Below are 16,862 nucleotides of genomic sequence, written 5' to 3' on the forward strand. Positions count from 1 at the left end.
TTTTCATCACTTTGACATGAAACTTTGCACGTGCGGTACAATATGCCCTGCAAACTGTCCTATCCCTTTAATGCCCAGGCATCAGTAAAACAGGATCTCTCTTATTCCGTGAACTACAATCTGAATATCTGCACATCTTTTCATTCCAACAGTTCTGCAGGATAGCTCTCATTTTTGCAGAGGTGGAAAATGAACCACATACAAACAAGTTCAAACAACACATCAGCAACAAAGCAGGGAATTTTCGTAAGTAAATAGTATTACCATTCAAAGTATGAATTCTTTTACTCATTTGAAGAGTAAGAGTTTATATTATACATAAAGAAGCATTTTGCCCCTAATATGCAAACCAGAGGTTATAATAAGGTTATAGGCAACTTAATTACACATGTAATAACCATGAAAAAATGTGAAAGTCTTCATGGATTGCAGGAACCCTCATCCCTCTTCTCTCCTCACTTGTCCAGTTCACAGGACTTTGCTTCCTCATTCCTGCTGTGGGTTTTTTGCGGTTTTAATAATCGGTGTCATGGTTTTTGGCAGCAACGAGGCAAAACAGACCAGGATTCAAACACATTATTTTCACTTTACTTACAGAGAGAGAAACCATTCTATGAATAAACATGAAGACAAGTGTCTTTGCTAAAGCAGAAGTACTGAAACCTTTAGAAGTGCCCTTAAAGTCGATCTTTATCTAGAATGCTGCTTATTTTCTTCTTCAGCCACTGCTCTGCACAAATCTGAAAGTATTTAATTCAGTGAGGATGTGGATGGAGTCATCCGACCTCCTGCAGCTCAGGCCGTGTTCTCCAAAGTACCCCAGGAAATGGAACTTTACAGAAATAATACTTGACCTGGAGCAATTCTTCCATCTTGTGCAGCGGGTCCATCTTTTAACACATTCTTCACCTGGAGAAACTCGTCGGGCCTGTCCCCTCCGATAATTGTGAAGCCAAATCCCATGGTACTTTTTTTCAAGGTTGTCCTTATAAGTGCTCCAGTAAGCTGGGATGGATCTCGAGTGAAGACAGATGCCCCTGTTCCTTTGGAATTATGGAATAGAGAGACAGGAAGGCAGCAAACGAGGGTTAGTTCCAGTAAGTTTTTTGCTTATTTTTAAGGTGTCGCAATGATTAATGATTTGTTTGTTATTGGTCAGCTTCTGAAGCACTCTTAAGAGATAAAGCAAACAGACAGGAAAGTGTTACACTCATTTTCCAGGTGAATTCAGTGAATGGAAAAGGGCTTTTTTTAACAGATTGCAACAGAGCTGTATGCAAACCTCCCACCTCGAATTCCCAATTTTAATCCCTAAATACCAAGCTTAAAGTAGACCAAAAGCATAAAAACTCCAGGTGTGGTTTTACCTGCACTTCCAGATGGCTTTTTTAACCCTCCATAAATTCCAAAGCTGTTTATGACAACCAGCTTCAGAACAACCAAATTGATTTAAAAGCAGTCTTAATGTCTCGGTTAAATTTTAACATGAAAAAATTCTTCAAAAAACCCTAAACATCTAGGAGGGTAACACTGTAATGGCTAGCAAAAAGACAAGGCTTGAGGAATTCCAGAACTGGCTTCTTACAAAGCATACTTGCAGATAAAGATGTATGTGACAAAACCCACAATATTCAGGGATACCTGATTTGGAAGGGCCAGCATCAGTCTGTCCTAGCTGTTTTCTCCTTTTGGCTTCCAATACTGGATTTTCAAACTGAGTTTTCTGGTTAATATGACTGCAGGCATACAAAAGGTATGTCAGGATTTCAAAAGAAAACATTCTGACTATTTCCCCAAAAAGACAACCCCCAAAAATACATCTACAAACACTATCTTTTATCATGTCAGATGAATGGTCTGGAGAAATGAGCAAAAAACTCTTATAACCAACACTGAAAGTATGCTTGTTCTTTCAGCAGCCTTTTTTTTAGTTACTTTGAGGCAAATAAAGTTTTACTCCCTTTAATCACTAGGTAGAGTTGTAATAGTTTAGAACTGAGCAAACCTGCTTTTTCTCTTCACCCATCTGCCTGACGTGTTTACAAACTCAGGCTTCACCTTTTTTCTAGTAGATGTTAGAGAAGTACAGCAGAGGAGGGGGAAAACCAACAAATTTGAGCATAATTCAAATACCTTGGCTTTGCAAAGTGAAAAATGTTTCCTTGTTCTCTGAAGCTACATTTTCAACTCTACCATTTTTCTTCTCCATGGTTAAGGAGAGATTTAATTTCCTCTGGCCTGAAGGAAATTCAAGAGAGCTATTGCACCAGTTTAGTGGTAATAGACTTGGCTCTTTGGAGACAGCAACGGTCTACAAGTTATTTTTGCTCTTTTAAAGTTAGCAGGTGCCACTCTTAAGCGACTCTGTTTTTGTTAAGCTAAGAAAAATGACATCAGCTCATTCCTATCTATAAATTATTTTGGTTGCAAGTTGCTTTCCTCCCCTGAATGAAAAGCACTCCACTAAGTTTTTATGGTCACACCGTGGATTTTCCCACATGCCAGTGCTACCAGAAGTTTGTGCCATGAGTTTGCGACCCCAGAACTGTTTCTCCCTAGATATATTTAACAGTTTCACAGAACCACAGAATGGTCTGGACTGAAAGGAACCTTAAAGCCCATCCAGTTCTAACCCCTACCATGAGCAGAGATACCTTCCATGAGACCAGGCTGCTCCAAGCCCTGTCCAACCTGGCCTTTTACTGCATTACAACCTCTGCTTACTGGATATCAAGCACTTCCGAATTTCATGCTCAATTTTTAAGTATGTCAAATCAGTAAGTAGCACTTACTCAACGTAGTATGTCCCATATTGAGGATCTTCTATTTTCTCCCATCCATAAGGAAGTTCTGCAGTCAGAAAGACCAAGTTCTCCATTACAAGGGAAAACTATCCGCAAATATCAGAGTTTTCATTAAAGAATACCTAGACTCATGAAAAATACGAGGAAAATACAGGTCCCATTTTCTTCCCTGATGAAAGGTATCAGCCTGTTCCAGGGAATCTGAAGCCCTGTAACTCTTACTCTTTCTTCCACTAAATGATGAGCCTTGTATTATATGAAATCACACCACTTTAAGCATATAATGAACTTAAAGAGCTGTTCGTACTGAAAATCACATGCACAAGGCTCCTTTTTATGGCAAAGTCAGCATCTGGTAAGAGGGTGCCAGCAGCTCATGACTGTCTGAAGGTAGTAAGTAGTTACCACAGAGGTCAGCTTATCAAATTTATTGTTCCAGTTATCTTGACCATAGAAATTTAAGTATTAGAATACTGAATTTGCCCTGCAATCTTGTTTAAGGCCGTCCTAAGTTTGACAGTAACAGGAACTTCACTAGCATATGACAGCATGTTACCCATTACTAATACCAGCATTGCTCCACAGGGTCTGATTAAAGACCCAGTGGGTCTATTATTTTAAGCATTGTGCATTTGGATATTCTGCATCTCTGTTTAAAGTATGCTCTTTATATCCTGTGGTGAGCTGCATGTACGCTTAATAAGCAGCAATACGCAGCCATGGCTCCAAGCTGGCTTCGTTATGGATACGTGACTGTAAGGCTGGGCAATTTTGGAGAATGACAGGTCATTCTGAGCCTGCTTCAGCTTTTGGAACACGTCAGGCATTTGCTGAAGACAGAGCTACCCAATACTCTTTCCTAGCAGACTAAATGGCCCAGTTGTGTAGGAAATGGTTGCATGAATTGCCTGGAGGCTACTGACCCGGAAGTCTTGAAGGCATTTAAATCAGTCAGATTGTTCCCTTAGCTTCTGCATTGAAACACTATGTCACATGCAACAGTTATCATTGGCAAGATGTATTTTGTCATACCTTCTTTGTTATTTCAATATTCTGTAACTTACGGACCTTCTCCTTCTGCCATATTCCACCTATACAACAGTCTCCAGTGAGATCATGACTCACATGCAACCTTCTCCTTAACAATGACACTTACTGGAACAAAACATCTCATATTATGCTCAAGAATGCAGATAAACCTTCTATTGAGCCAGATTCTACTACTCCAGGGAAAATACACCATGGACTTTCCCAGCGTAATGTAAATTCCTATTGCCATCAAAGGGGCACTCAGCACTACGCTACCAGCTCCAGAGTCACATCTACCAGGGAGAAGCTACTACCATAGAAGTAATGGATTGTATCCAGCTGGGATAAACTCATACAATTATCAGTGACAGGCGACAAATGCACTGTGAACGTCTCACCTCCATCTTCACAATCTTCAGGAGCTTTGGCCTTCTTACAGAGCCGGGGATCAAGCCATGTGGTTGTCTTGGTGTTGTGACTGTGGAGCAGAACACATGCCAGTGAGAGAACACCCTCACACTGAAGAAACTTTGCTTCAAGTATTTACTATTGTAGGAAACTGCAGACTTCAGATAATACAATCTTTCTTTGTGCCTCATTCACATCATAAAACACTAAAAAAGAAAAGGCACCAGCACACTGGAGACTCTCCAGGGCACACGGGAAGTGTTAGAGGCACAGATCCTCTCCCTAGTCCCCAAAAGCTCATGTGGGAATAGCAGTTGTTGCTACCTGATAGGGAAAAAAATATTTTTAGCCTCCTCATATGCTTAACTCTCAGGAAGGTTTCTGTTTCATTTTTGCCTTAGAACTTCATAAATAAGGCAGTTTTACATGGGCACACACAAGCTACTTCCCTATCCTGGGCTTTCATCTGGGCTATTTGTATTTTGAAACATCCATTACCAGCCAAGGAACAGAAGCAGAGAATAAAGAATAAACAAGGTCTCAAATTTCAGAGAAATTTGGTTTTCATGTTATACTTCACTTAGCAATACCCAGCTGGCTTGGTATTTGTGAGATCCAAAACTTAGAACAAACAAACTGACTTTGCAGGTGGAACTATAAGGTTTGCCTGCACGATGGCAATTGTACGGAGCGTGCAACATTGAGGACTATGAGTAAGGATTGTAACAGTAGGAATATATTAAACCTCATAAAGAAATAGAAGCAGCAAGAGCAGAAGAGAGGTGAAAGAGCAGCTTTCCAGACTGCAGCCACCAGCACTTCTCTCCTCCAAGGAGCGAGTTACTCACTCGATGAAGTAGATCATGCCAGTGTCCGTGTAGGCCATTTCCCAGTTCTTGGGTAGTGGTTCCAGGGTCTCATCCCTCGATAAATAATTTCTGAAGTCCATGTTGCTGCTTGTCTGGTTGTAGCTGGGAACAGGTTTCATCCAGTCAGGAGAATCTGAATGTTTTTCTTTGTTTTCTGCAGTTGTTCAGGGAAAGCGTTTGTCAGATGCTTATGCTGTTTCTCACAAAGAACCACCCTCTTAATCTGGCTACGAGTGGATGTCCCTGTGTGTGATGTGCATTTTTTCACTTTTTTTTTCAACTGTGAACTTTGAAACGCTGACATGAAAACACTGAACTCTGCTCTTCCCCTGCCAAACAGAATTAACCTTGTATTATGTGTCTGAGCCTACTCTGAAAAATAAACACTGGCAGAAATTCAAGTTGACTACACTCCGTTGCCGTTTCTACAGAGAGAACGGTGTTTGTAATGCCATAAAACAACCAAAAAAAATCCTACTGATACTCCTCAAAGAATCAGAAGGAAATGTAGAGAAGACCCAAACTGCCAGTAAAATAAAAAACACCTTCCTACAAGCCGCAACTAGAAAAAAAGATCCCAAAAATTCCTGCAGGAAACTAATTTAAATAGAAGCCTCTACCCTTCAGAACCGAGGTTATGCTTGATATCCTCTGTGACATGATGATGTCCGTGACATTCACCCAACCACCAGCCTGACCACTGGCCCCTCTGTGGTGTTGCCAGCCCTGAAGACGACAAGATTAGGTCAGGTCTGGTCAGTTTAACTCTGTCCTAAACAGTCACACACAGGATCAGCTGCAAATGCAATGTGACAGTTCCTCTCCACCATCAATTTTCCTCCCTCCAGATGAGTAACCATGACAGCAAAAGGAAAAGGGCATCCTGCCAATCCCAGAAAGGTCCTGCTGGACATTGCTTCAGCTTCAACACACTTGGCCCTATTTCTCTGCACACACTCCCCCTTGGGTGGTTTCAGGTTGTGTGATAGCTCTCCTATGCAAAATCATCCGAAAATTTTACAGCGTGAGCCAACGTTGCACCTTAAACCAATCACTTCCCCAATATCTCCTGTGTACAAATTCAGTAACTGCCTCAAAATTCAACAGTAACATTTGCAGGGTAAGAATTCTACTCTTTGAAGGATTTTGTTATTTGAAGAGTGGACAAATTTTTCCTTCCCGGTCGTGTAACTGGCCCATATCCAGCACCACATGTTCTTGACCAAGCAGTGCATTTTATGATGCAATTGCACATCTGGCTGGGAGAACAGCTGGTTCTTTTCAAAAGGTCATTTCAAAACTAAGTAGAAGCACCAGCCTGAATAGAAACTGTCTTCACACTTCACCAAAACTAAGGAAGCATGAATGTTATTTGTATAGTCCTTATCCATTCATACAATACTCCAGGGAATTTGTCCCCTTGTCAACCAACCTAACCCTCCGCTGCCATTAACTGCTTCCTTTTCCTCCTCTTCCTCCTCTTCAGGGAGAGAACTTTCCATCCTTTGCATTTTGCTGACCGACGTGGTTCTTTTCCTCTGCGATTCAGTATCAAAATCATTGTCGAAAAGAACTTGATCCACTGGATCAGGCTGAAAGGGGCTGGGCTCTGCTGGAGGCTTTGGAGTACCATAAAAATTACCTGAAAATGAGACAGAAACCAGGATCACTGAAGCACTGATACTTGCTGAAGGCACTGGCAGTGGCTGTTACCAGTTTAGTGCCCACGCAAACATATTTTGGTGAAAATTTAAAGCCTCAAAGAAGACATCAGCACTACCAAAACCCAATCAACAGTCAAAGCCTATTTATTCACACACTGACTTCTTGGCAATGCAGCACTGGCTGTCAGAAAACAAGAGGTTAACTGAAAACTTTTATCCTGCTGTAAGTTTTCTAAAGAAAAAAATGGATTTGTTACTTTGCCCGGAATTCATTAATACCCCATTAAGAGACTTAGGGAGCAACCTTAGAGGAGCAAAACAGTGAAAATCAATTATTCTTACTCTACACGCTAATTAACAGCATAACAGAAATACTGAAGTCAAAAAGCAAATTCATTTTGTACAGAAACAAATTATTTATTTCCAGAAGACCAGTTAACAAGTAATCGATTTTTAACACTTCCAATTTTCTACTGACAATACACTTGCAAAACAAAGAGGTTCATATGGCTTAATCTAAAAATTATTTTTACTTCAGAAAAAGGGACACATTTTTTCCTTCAATATTTTAATCTAAAGCACAAAGGAATCATCGGCTATTTTCTAGAAAAGAATTTCAGCAACTGACCTCTCTCCTGACTGCTCATATGATTTTTATTAGGGAATTGAGCACAAAGCAAGGAAGCTTCCCAGAATTCCTGCTGGGGTAACTTTTGGTGCCTGGATGTTTTTGACCATGTAAATAAAGTAAGAAAGAAAACCCTTCTGCAAATATCAAGCAAGGGCAAGGCTCAGAGAGGGGAGAGCCAGATAAAGTGCAGCTCAGGAATAAAAAAAAAAAAGTACCAGTTTTACCTAAATTTGCTTAGGAGATTTCCACAGACGGGACAATATTAACAAACAGCGTGGGATACGGAAAACAAGTGGCACAGAGATTTTCACAAGATTGTCTGCTTTTTACATCTTTTCTTTTTGCACCATCTTCATTACAATGTTTTTCCTCACCACATTTAACAAACCCAGCTTTCCTACAGATTTGGACAACCTGGACTAGTGCTGTTCAACTTCTTATTGGAAAATCCTTTTGTTTCCCTGCTGGGTCAGATTTTCCCTTGCCTTCTGACCTTTTGATGCACACTTGAGAGGAGAACATCGCTCTGTTCTCTGAGGTTTACACAAAAATGACTAAATTCTCTTAAATTTGTACCAGGCAAAGACAAATCCCTTCAGAATGCTTCCCAAAATGCAACAATGAAAATAATTCTCTCTCTACTACTGACATGACCATCAGCTGAGCAGGAAAACTGGTACCACAAGGAGTTACACTTGGACTAAGCTCCTGGACACAAGTACTGGGTCCTTATTCCATTCCATTAAACATCACTGACGTACCATCATATGTTCCACTTTCTAGTAAGGCTCCACTTTCTTCCAGCGCTTTAAACTGCTCAACAGGAATGAAATTATAGTCTACCCCAGGGACCTCCCCATCTCTGGGAGCCCTTGTAGTGCCTGCAAAGACAGAGAAAACACTCTTGTAAGATACTTAAGTGCTGCCTGTTACCAGAAGCTGCCTGCTGTACAGTTCAGTAAAAACAACCTATTGTCAAGTCTTTACACGAAGATGACATCACTCCAGTAAAGAGTTAAAACAACTGCTGAGCAAGTGAACAATAATGTACAAAAACTGAGCCAGTACATTACACAAGAACGACAGTTGTGGTATTGGGGGAGAAGGAGAGAAAAAGCTGGGTCAGGTGGTAAATAAGAGAGAATTCTTTCTTATGGCCAGTGAACCAAAAGCAACTTTTGTGGAAGCTGACGACACCTGGGCCAGGCAATCCCAGTCTGGGATTCTAGGAACAGCTACGGTATTTTATTTTAACCCAGCTGTAAGGGTACTGCATTTTTACCTATTTCTACCAGCACCAACTGTCTAATTGGCAATGAGGTCATCATGACTAAGCACATTTGATTTTTGGGCCACCAAATCCGTAACTAGGCAAAAAATTTATTTTTTAACCTACAATTCAGAGTGTAATTCAGCCACATTCCAACCCCTGACTGTAGGTAAACTCTATCAGTAAATTGCTGTGTTAATGCAGAGGTTCTCGAAGTGTTTTGTCTATGAAAATCTGCCTCTCAGAGTTACAACAGTTTAATTAAAGCTCGCCTGAAAGGACTGAACTGATTCATTGCTGTTCATTACAAACCTACAATCTAATAGCATTTTAAAGGCATATATATTTTTTTTCAGGCAGCAGCATTAACAAAAACTAGTAAATAAAATCTAGTGATAGTGAAATGCAGTTTAAGAAAGCCACAAACTCTCAGGTGTGCTTATAGAGAGGAGAGCAGAATTCCTGTAGATACAAAAACGTTACTTGACAAAGTAAGTTTTTAGCGCAATGAATATTTAAACAGTCAGTGATGGGCCTTTTTAATCAGTCTTCTCAGGACGAGCAAACAGTTTGCCCGTACATTCTGCCACTGCCACCCTTTCTGCACTCAAGCCCCCTCCCATCCTCCTTCGATCCACCCGCCCTGCTCTGCCTAGCGCACTCGACACTCATGGTCTCAGTTTGCTCTTTGCGAAGAAAAAAACCCCAACACATTGAGAAAAACCAGGATGGTTCTGCACTGCTTGATCGTGCTGAGAAAGATTTATTTCTTGTGGTGGCTGGGATCATTCTAACAACTACTGACAAACTTACGAAGAGCAACGCAGAGATACTACTGAAACAATCTGAACTTTGAATTCTGAAGTTTTTGCTGGTTTTCAGTCCACACTGGCTGTACCTATTCATGGCAGATTCAGATGTGAAACTACTGTAGCAAAGCCAGAAGACTCTGCTGCAAGGTAAAACTCTAAATTGGACTAAGAGAGAAGGCATTTCAAGCTCACAAATGATGTGGGAGTTAGCAGGAACAGATCAAATGAGGCTGATCTTTACATACTTACAAGGGATGGTTCTCAAATAGAGATTGTCTCTGATCACTTGCTGGAGTTTGTGGTCTATCGAGCCCTTCTGGAACTGAAGGCTCAGGTAGTGGCGCAAGTCCTTGTTGATGACTTTTCCTTAAGAGGAAAAAAGAATAAATCAGAGTAACTTGCAAAGCAGGATCTCACAAATAAGAATTGTGATTCACTGCTATAGAAGTTTTAGAAAAAGCAAGCAGTTAGAAGAGTTGGGTTGTTTTAAATACAACCTCGATGGAAAAATACCATTTTGTGCTATCAAATCACAGAATCCCAGAATGGTTTGAGTCAGAAAGGAACCTTAAAGCTCATCTTGTTTCACTGCCTGCCACGGGCAGGGACACCTTCCACTCACCCAGGTTGCTCCACACCCTATCCAACCTGGCCTTGAATGCTGCCAGGGATGGGGCAGCTAGAGCTTCTCTGGGCACCCTGTGCCAGGGCCTCACCACCCTCACAGGGAAGAATTTCTTCGGGCACAGTGATTTTAAGCAGAGCTGACTAACAACCATCCCTCCCTCATCTCTCTAACAAGAGAGACAGTATTTTGGAATCGTCTAAAAATCAATATAAACTATTGAAATACAAACCTACTACGAAAATTCAAAGTCTCTACAGACAAGAAACTATTTCATTGTATTTTTAAGTAGGTTCCATTCAATTTACACCTACTCACTAGTCACCTGAGTTCAATATTTTGTCATATGGGAACTTGTCCTCTTCAAATTATAAAAAGACAATATTTCCTTCTTAAAAATATTGCATAATAGAAGGGAGTTGGGTTTTTTTTACCATTACTCCTTTGCAATACTTCTGTCAGGTATCATTAGTGAATCTGTCACATCACCGGAGAACCATGGCCCCTCAGCACACAAATAACTGAGCTCTTGTATTACTGCTGCATCCTTCAGACAGGAGGGTACAACCAATCTTTTGTACCCTGTCAGCCTCCCAGAAAGCACATTAAATACGGTTCAGTGACCTTGGTAAATTTAAGTTACGTATTACAGCAGAACATTCAGGCTTGAGGGAAAACGCTCAACCTTTGTCTCCAGACCTAGAGCACGAGATGGGCAGCAGCAGATGGATCGTGGTGTAGCACAACAGCAGGGAAAAAGGCTGGATCAGACAACTGCTCCTGTTAAATTACATCACCAACAGGTTATGAAATGCATAAACCTGCCCCAGAAGCTTTTCTGACAGGAGCCTTTGAAGCCTGTGAGCTCAAAGCTGCTAAGGAGACCACCTCAAACAGGTCACAGACCCCACAGCAGTCCTCACACCAGGCCCACCCACCTGCATCTTCAACCAATTTCATACTTACATACATGTCAAATCTAGAAAAAAACCCAAACCATCAAAACCCTCCCACCACTAAGCAAATTTTCCCAACCATGTGTCACTTCCACAAAGCTGTCTGCATGTTTTGGTTGTGGCAACTTTATACTTTCCCTTCCCTTTTAGCCAAGGTGAGGGCATTTCACACCGTGCTCCCAACTCTCAAACATGACCTCAGCAACCACCACTCATGAACCGCAAACAGAATTTCAGTCTGCACCCTCCTCCCTCCAAACAAAACCATGTCAGGATGAGTATCTCAAAGTGGAACCAAGATTACCTACTGGCCCTTCAGAGAGATCAGTGATGTCCACAGCTAAACAAAACACACACAAAACCACCTTAAACCCTCAAGCAAGGACAGAAGAAGCCCAGCACACCCTCCAAACAGGCAGCACATCCTCTGCTGAACACGAGCCCGGAGCTCCAAATGAAGTCAACCTCTCACCTGCTTTAACACTGTCACTTATTTAAAAATTACTTCCAAACACACAAAAGCATTTTAAAAAATTACTTCCAAACACACAAAAGCATTTTGCAGTATTGGGACAACACCACAGCACTGTCCTCATGGCTATCCAGCAGTTACATGAGCAACAGCCAATTCCCACTAATGCAGTTCTCCACTCAACCCCTTCCCAAGAATGCACAGCAACTCTGATGAACGGTTCCTTCCAAAACTTTGGATTTGCTTCCTGCAGTGTAATGGGTAAAACACGTCATGGAACGTGGAAACAAATGGGGTAATCTCCCGCAAGAAAAGTACTTTCCATTTGTTACTACAAATTACTTTATTCTTTGTAGACAAGACAGTTCCTCAACACTAAAAAAAAATGCTTTGCTGCTAAAATGGCCCATCCATCTCCTTGTCAAGGCCAGATCTGCACTTCAGCAAGGCCAGCATATTAAACTTGGGCAGATCAATACACTCATATTTCACCAAGGCAGATGAATCTCTTCATCATCTACTTTCAAAGCACTGCATGTTGGAAAAACCAGGCAATATGCGAAAATCTGTTCTGGATGTAAAATTACAGACTTTATTTACTCACTGATCTTTCCCTCTTTGTGTTTAAAATTTTAAAAGCTTATAAACTCTTTTCAATAAATATCAACTCAGTTTTAAGACAAAATAAAGGCAAAGCTGCTACTAAGGATATGTTGATATTGCGGGATTAATATTAATTGTAAAAGCTTAGAGACTGGACTATACTCTGAGACCAAGATGACTGAATTGAAGATTGACAGGATTGCCTGGGGAAAACAGAGGAAAGTTAAACAAAATAGTGGGCAGAAGAAAAATTAGAGACATTCACATAGAGAATGGCGTGCCTTAGAAAGCAGAAAAATAAAGTAATAGTAAGGATGCCTTAGGCTGTCCCGGCGCAGCCCGCAGTGATCTGCCGCCACCTTCTGGCACCTTCCTGCTGATCCCTTTAATTCTGCCCCACAAGTCTCCCCATTCCCGTCCCCAGGGGAGTTTGAACACCACAGAGTGAAAAGTGCAGCTATTACATACTGCCACGCAATTTTGTCTTCTCACTTAGAAATAAGCAGAGAAGAAATGTAACCAGGGTATCATCAAGTACATTCAGAATCCCACACTTGTCACTGTTCACAGACATACCGGAACCACTGAAGCTTGGAAGTGAAGAATAAGCCTGGAGAACAGGACAAGGGCGAATGGCTTCCCACTGCCAGAGGGAAGGAATTCCTCCCTCTGAGGGGGCTGAGGCCCTGGCACGGGGCCAAAGAAGATGTAGCTGCCCTGTCCCTAGAAGTGTTCAAGGCCAGGTTAGACTGGGTGTAGAGAAAGCTGGTCTAGTGGAAGGTGTCCCTACCCATGTAATTAGACGATCCTTAAGGTCCCTTTCAATCCGATCACAGAATTGTGGGGTTCTGTCATCCAGCGCTGCGAAACCAAGAGGTCTTTAACCTTTTGCCACCTAGCCTGAGCTCATTTCCCTGCCAGCTCCAGAGCAATCCAGGGTGGGAGGACACTCCCGTGCACCCACGGAGGGCAGCTCTGGTCTAAGCACAACCAACACCAAACAGCTTTATTTTAAAACCACCTAAAAGCACAAGCACTCTGGTCACATGCCAGAACACATTCTGAGCAGGGAGAGCAGCAGCAGAGCTCCGGGCAAATGCCTGCCCCTTCCCTTCCATCTGCTCCTGGGACATGGCCACGGCTCTGCAGGGCATCCCCAGCCAGCACATGGGAGGGCAGGGTCATTCATGCACCACTTTGGAACTAAGGAGAAAGTAGGAAATTGAGAACAGCTGCATTTGGAAACCTCTATGCAGGGCAGCAATACTACTCAGTTACACGGTTCCAGCACGGGTCTCTACTTTTCTTCTCTGTATCTTGTTACATCTGTAGACATTCTCAGCCTGTGCATGACTTCCACAGAAAGGCAGCATTTGAAGTTGGTTTTATGCCCTGCACTGGCAGCAAAAAAACTTGCATAGCCTAATGAATTACCTACAACCTTAATGATTTTTAAAATGGAAATTCTTTTGAGCAAAGTGGTTCCAACTTTCACACTCCAGCTTCACACACACCAATATCAGATTTGATTGGAGTAATACACTGCATGCACACAAGAATCCATTAACCACGGGAATACATTCAGGAGAACTACCAGTGAGCAGGGTTTACTCTGATAATGCCAAGTATTTTAATACTCCATTATTTAACAGGAGAACAGCAAGGCTCAAAGGTCTGTGCAGCTGTTTCTGATAGAAGATCAGACACTGAAGGAGATATAAGCAGAACTCAAGTAATTTAAAATAATGAATGGGTTTCAAATAAAATGTAAACATAACCATTTCCTTCAATTTAACAGTGGGGAAGAAAAACGCAAAAGAACTTTACACAAGGTAAGTTTGACCTTTTTTGTTATATATGGAGACTTTCCTCTCTTTAATTCTGTATTTTCTTGAGAAGTAAAGAAACACTCAAGAGATTAACAGTGTTTTTTGCCTTTTTACAAAGATATGCTCTATTTTCAAAAATGGGGTAATCTGGCCCATGATTTCCATTTCAAGTCAGATGTGTTGACAGTGATGGTAAAGAACAAGAATTCAGACAAACTGCACCTGTGAGCCTCTGCCACTGTCAGGTTTGAGACAGAGAAAAGGATTTACAGGGATCCCTGGAAAAATCACTGAGCCCAGCCTGGGAGCTTGAAACACCTCACAAAAACCAAATGTGATTTGTGAGATCTAATTAGGATTCCCAAAGTGAGAAAGGGATGCAAAGCATAAGAGGAAACAGGCTTTTTGACACCACAACAGCAGATGAATCAAATATACTGAGCAGAAAAGAATATGGAATTGTTAAGGTTGGAAAAGAACTCTAAGGTCATCAAGTCCAACCATCAACCAGCACCCACTATGTCCACCACTAAACCATATCTTCAAGTGCCACATCCACACGTCTTAGAACGCTTCCAGGGATAGTAACTCCACCACTTCCCTGGGCAGCCTGTTGCAAAGCTTTACAACCCCTCCCATGAAAAAAAATGTCCCAACATCTAATCCAAACTCCGCCCCCAGTGTAACTTGAGGCCATTTCCTGACCATGATCTACTCAAACCACCAGGCAAGTGATGGAGCTGGTACGGCAACACACGAATGGGCTCATGTAATAGGATGTTACAACACTCTAAAGGGTCAAAACAACAATCAGAACAATACACAAATACGTTACACAAAATTGTTTTAATAATAGCACTTTATTAAAACTTCTTAATTATGCACTCAAGGCCTTGCAGAGTTTTAATCACTGTGCAGCTCAGTACACCGCAGAGGCTATTCTGGGTAAGTAGTATCTGTCGCTGCAACACTTGTACTGCGAAGCCGAATACAGACGCTTACAGCCATGAAATAAGAGTCCTCTGTAGCTGTCACAGGTTACAATAATACATAAATCATTTAGTCCGCTCTTAATTGAAAAGTGGAGCACCAAAACAAAGGCAAGTGACCTGAACAATGGAGATGATTTTCCTGGGGCTAACTATGGCTTGTTTTTCCCAAATTATAAATAATCTTCCATTCATTCCCTGAAATTTACAATGTGAAGTTTTAATTTATTCACACTAGAGGAAATGCTTTACTGAGACAGCAAACAAACCCATTTGGTCTGGAAAGCACAATTAACATATCCAGCTGAACAAAATGTTACTTGAGTCCCCAGACTGTTCTAATATTAATGCTTCCCTTTGGAAATCTCCAGCTTATGTGCAAATTCAAACTTACTGACATTTAGTATTATTCCATGTCACACCGCAACAAGGGACCGCACACAGGGCACCTGAGCACGTTAACCTGTCCTAGTGTTCGGCAGAAGCTGCCATTCCTTCTGTTTGGAAGGGAGTGCATCGTGTTTCAGATGTGACGTATGTCTAACATACCATATCTCATTGCTTAAGCAGCATGCAGCTCTACAGAATGACACATTTCAATCACATCCCCAAAGAAAAAATGTCCTTGCAGCTGCTCTCTGTTACACAAGCCATTTAATCTACTTGGGATTTGGCATGCTTTCCCAACAGAAGGGTACGTGTTCACATGCCAAGACTTTTTTTTTTTTTTTTTTTTTTTTTTTTTTTTTTTTTGAGTGCTCAGATCAGAATAGAATTTGTTCAAATCACAGACAGGTCATAGGAACCAAGATATGCAGTTACACTCAGCATAATTTCTAGGCCCACTAACCTATTTCAGTCTGAAGCTTGGCAGCGCAGGAGTCTGACAAAGGTACTCAATTGGCAAAGATGCTGCAATGCCTGTTCTCCTGGAGCAGACAAGCCTCTGGGGTGACCACTCACCATGGTAAACAGATAATGTTCCCAGCAGAAGTGTCCTCTAGCTGTGTCAGTGAGCAGCAGTGCATGCACCGTCGCAGCTGGACCTATAAAGTGATTTACACAACAGCAAACTGGGCTTTTAAACACCAGCCCCAACCTGAACACCTGCACTGCCTGCAAGTGTAACACCTCTTGTAACAGATCATTCCCATACAGAAATGTCACCCAAGGGCTTTTTAGTGGCTCCTCAATGCCACTTTCCCATGAGACCCACCCCCTGCCAAGGTCCCACCAGCACAGAGACCCCCTGAGCACAAGGGTAAAGGAGCAATTCCTGCTCTGACTGTGCAACTTTTAGGAAGGAATTAGAGCTTCCTGAAAACGGCTTTTCAAGGAGCCTGGGAAATGCCAGCACTGCTGCAAGGTGGGCTGCAGCATTACCGAAGGACAGCTGATGCTTCAGGCTGCAGATTGCACTGCTGTGACTCACTACACTCCGAAGGACGCCCAGGAACCTGGAGTCACCAAGATCTACGTGCCAGGTCAGCACTCCTCCGACCAAACCCATAGAAGTGCTGTATCACAGTGGTATTGATTAGAGACATCTCACAGTTTAATAGGAAAAAATCCTCCCACAGTGCTCACTGCACAACATGGGCAGTCAGCGAAATCACTGGAACTCCAGATGTGCACCAGCCATGACTAATGCCAGCGCCTGACTCACACAGTTCACAGAGCAATTCGACACCGAGGGATGCAACACCCAAGGACTGGGGGCACACCAGTGTGCAGCACAGCATCCCAGAAAGAGCAGAGATGTTGATCCACGTTGATCTGTCACACCCACGAATTCCTCTGGTGTCACTGCATGAACTCCAATTCTATTATAACCCAATTTTGCAGGGAAGCTTCTGTTTGCAATCTTTATCGCAGGCTGTTGTTGAAGTAATCAAGTAAGG

The 16,862-nt window shown here is 42.0% G+C and overlaps 1 protein-coding gene across 3 annotated transcripts in view; it reads right to left on the reverse strand.

Annotated features, from left to right (window-relative positions):
- MAGI3 (membrane associated guanylate kinase, WW and PDZ domain containing 3) overlaps positions 1 to 16,862 on the reverse strand; it is a 54,724-nt gene that overhangs the window by 19,456 nt on the left and 18,406 nt on the right. For all 3 annotated transcript variants that reach the window (XR_010723833.1, XM_066204221.1, XM_066204222.1), the window contains exons 2-9: positions 9,737 to 9,853; positions 8,167 to 8,286; positions 6,543 to 6,752; positions 5,090 to 5,264; positions 4,232 to 4,311; positions 2,793 to 2,850; positions 1,642 to 1,736; positions 855 to 1,043 (exon numbers count right to left, since the gene is read on the reverse strand). Coding sequence is in view for 2 of the 3 variants with exons in the window: in XM_066204221.1 (XP_066060318.1) it covers positions 855 to 1,043; positions 1,642 to 1,736; positions 2,793 to 2,850; positions 4,232 to 4,311; positions 5,090 to 5,264; positions 6,543 to 6,752; positions 8,167 to 8,286; positions 9,737 to 9,853 (1,044 nt within the window). In the remaining variant the exon portion in view is untranslated. The remainder of the gene's footprint in view (positions 1 to 854; positions 1,044 to 1,641; positions 1,737 to 2,792; positions 2,851 to 4,231; positions 4,312 to 5,089; positions 5,265 to 6,542; positions 6,753 to 8,166; positions 8,287 to 9,736; positions 9,854 to 16,862) is intronic.

Source organism: Chamaea fasciata, unplaced genomic scaffold (genome assembly GCF_029207755.1).
Source record: "Chamaea fasciata isolate MVZ Bird 193981 ecotype frontalis unplaced genomic scaffold, bChaFas1.0.hap1 SCAF_25, whole genome shotgun sequence".
NCBI lineage: Eukaryota > Metazoa > Chordata > Aves > Passeriformes > Sylviidae > Chamaea > Chamaea fasciata.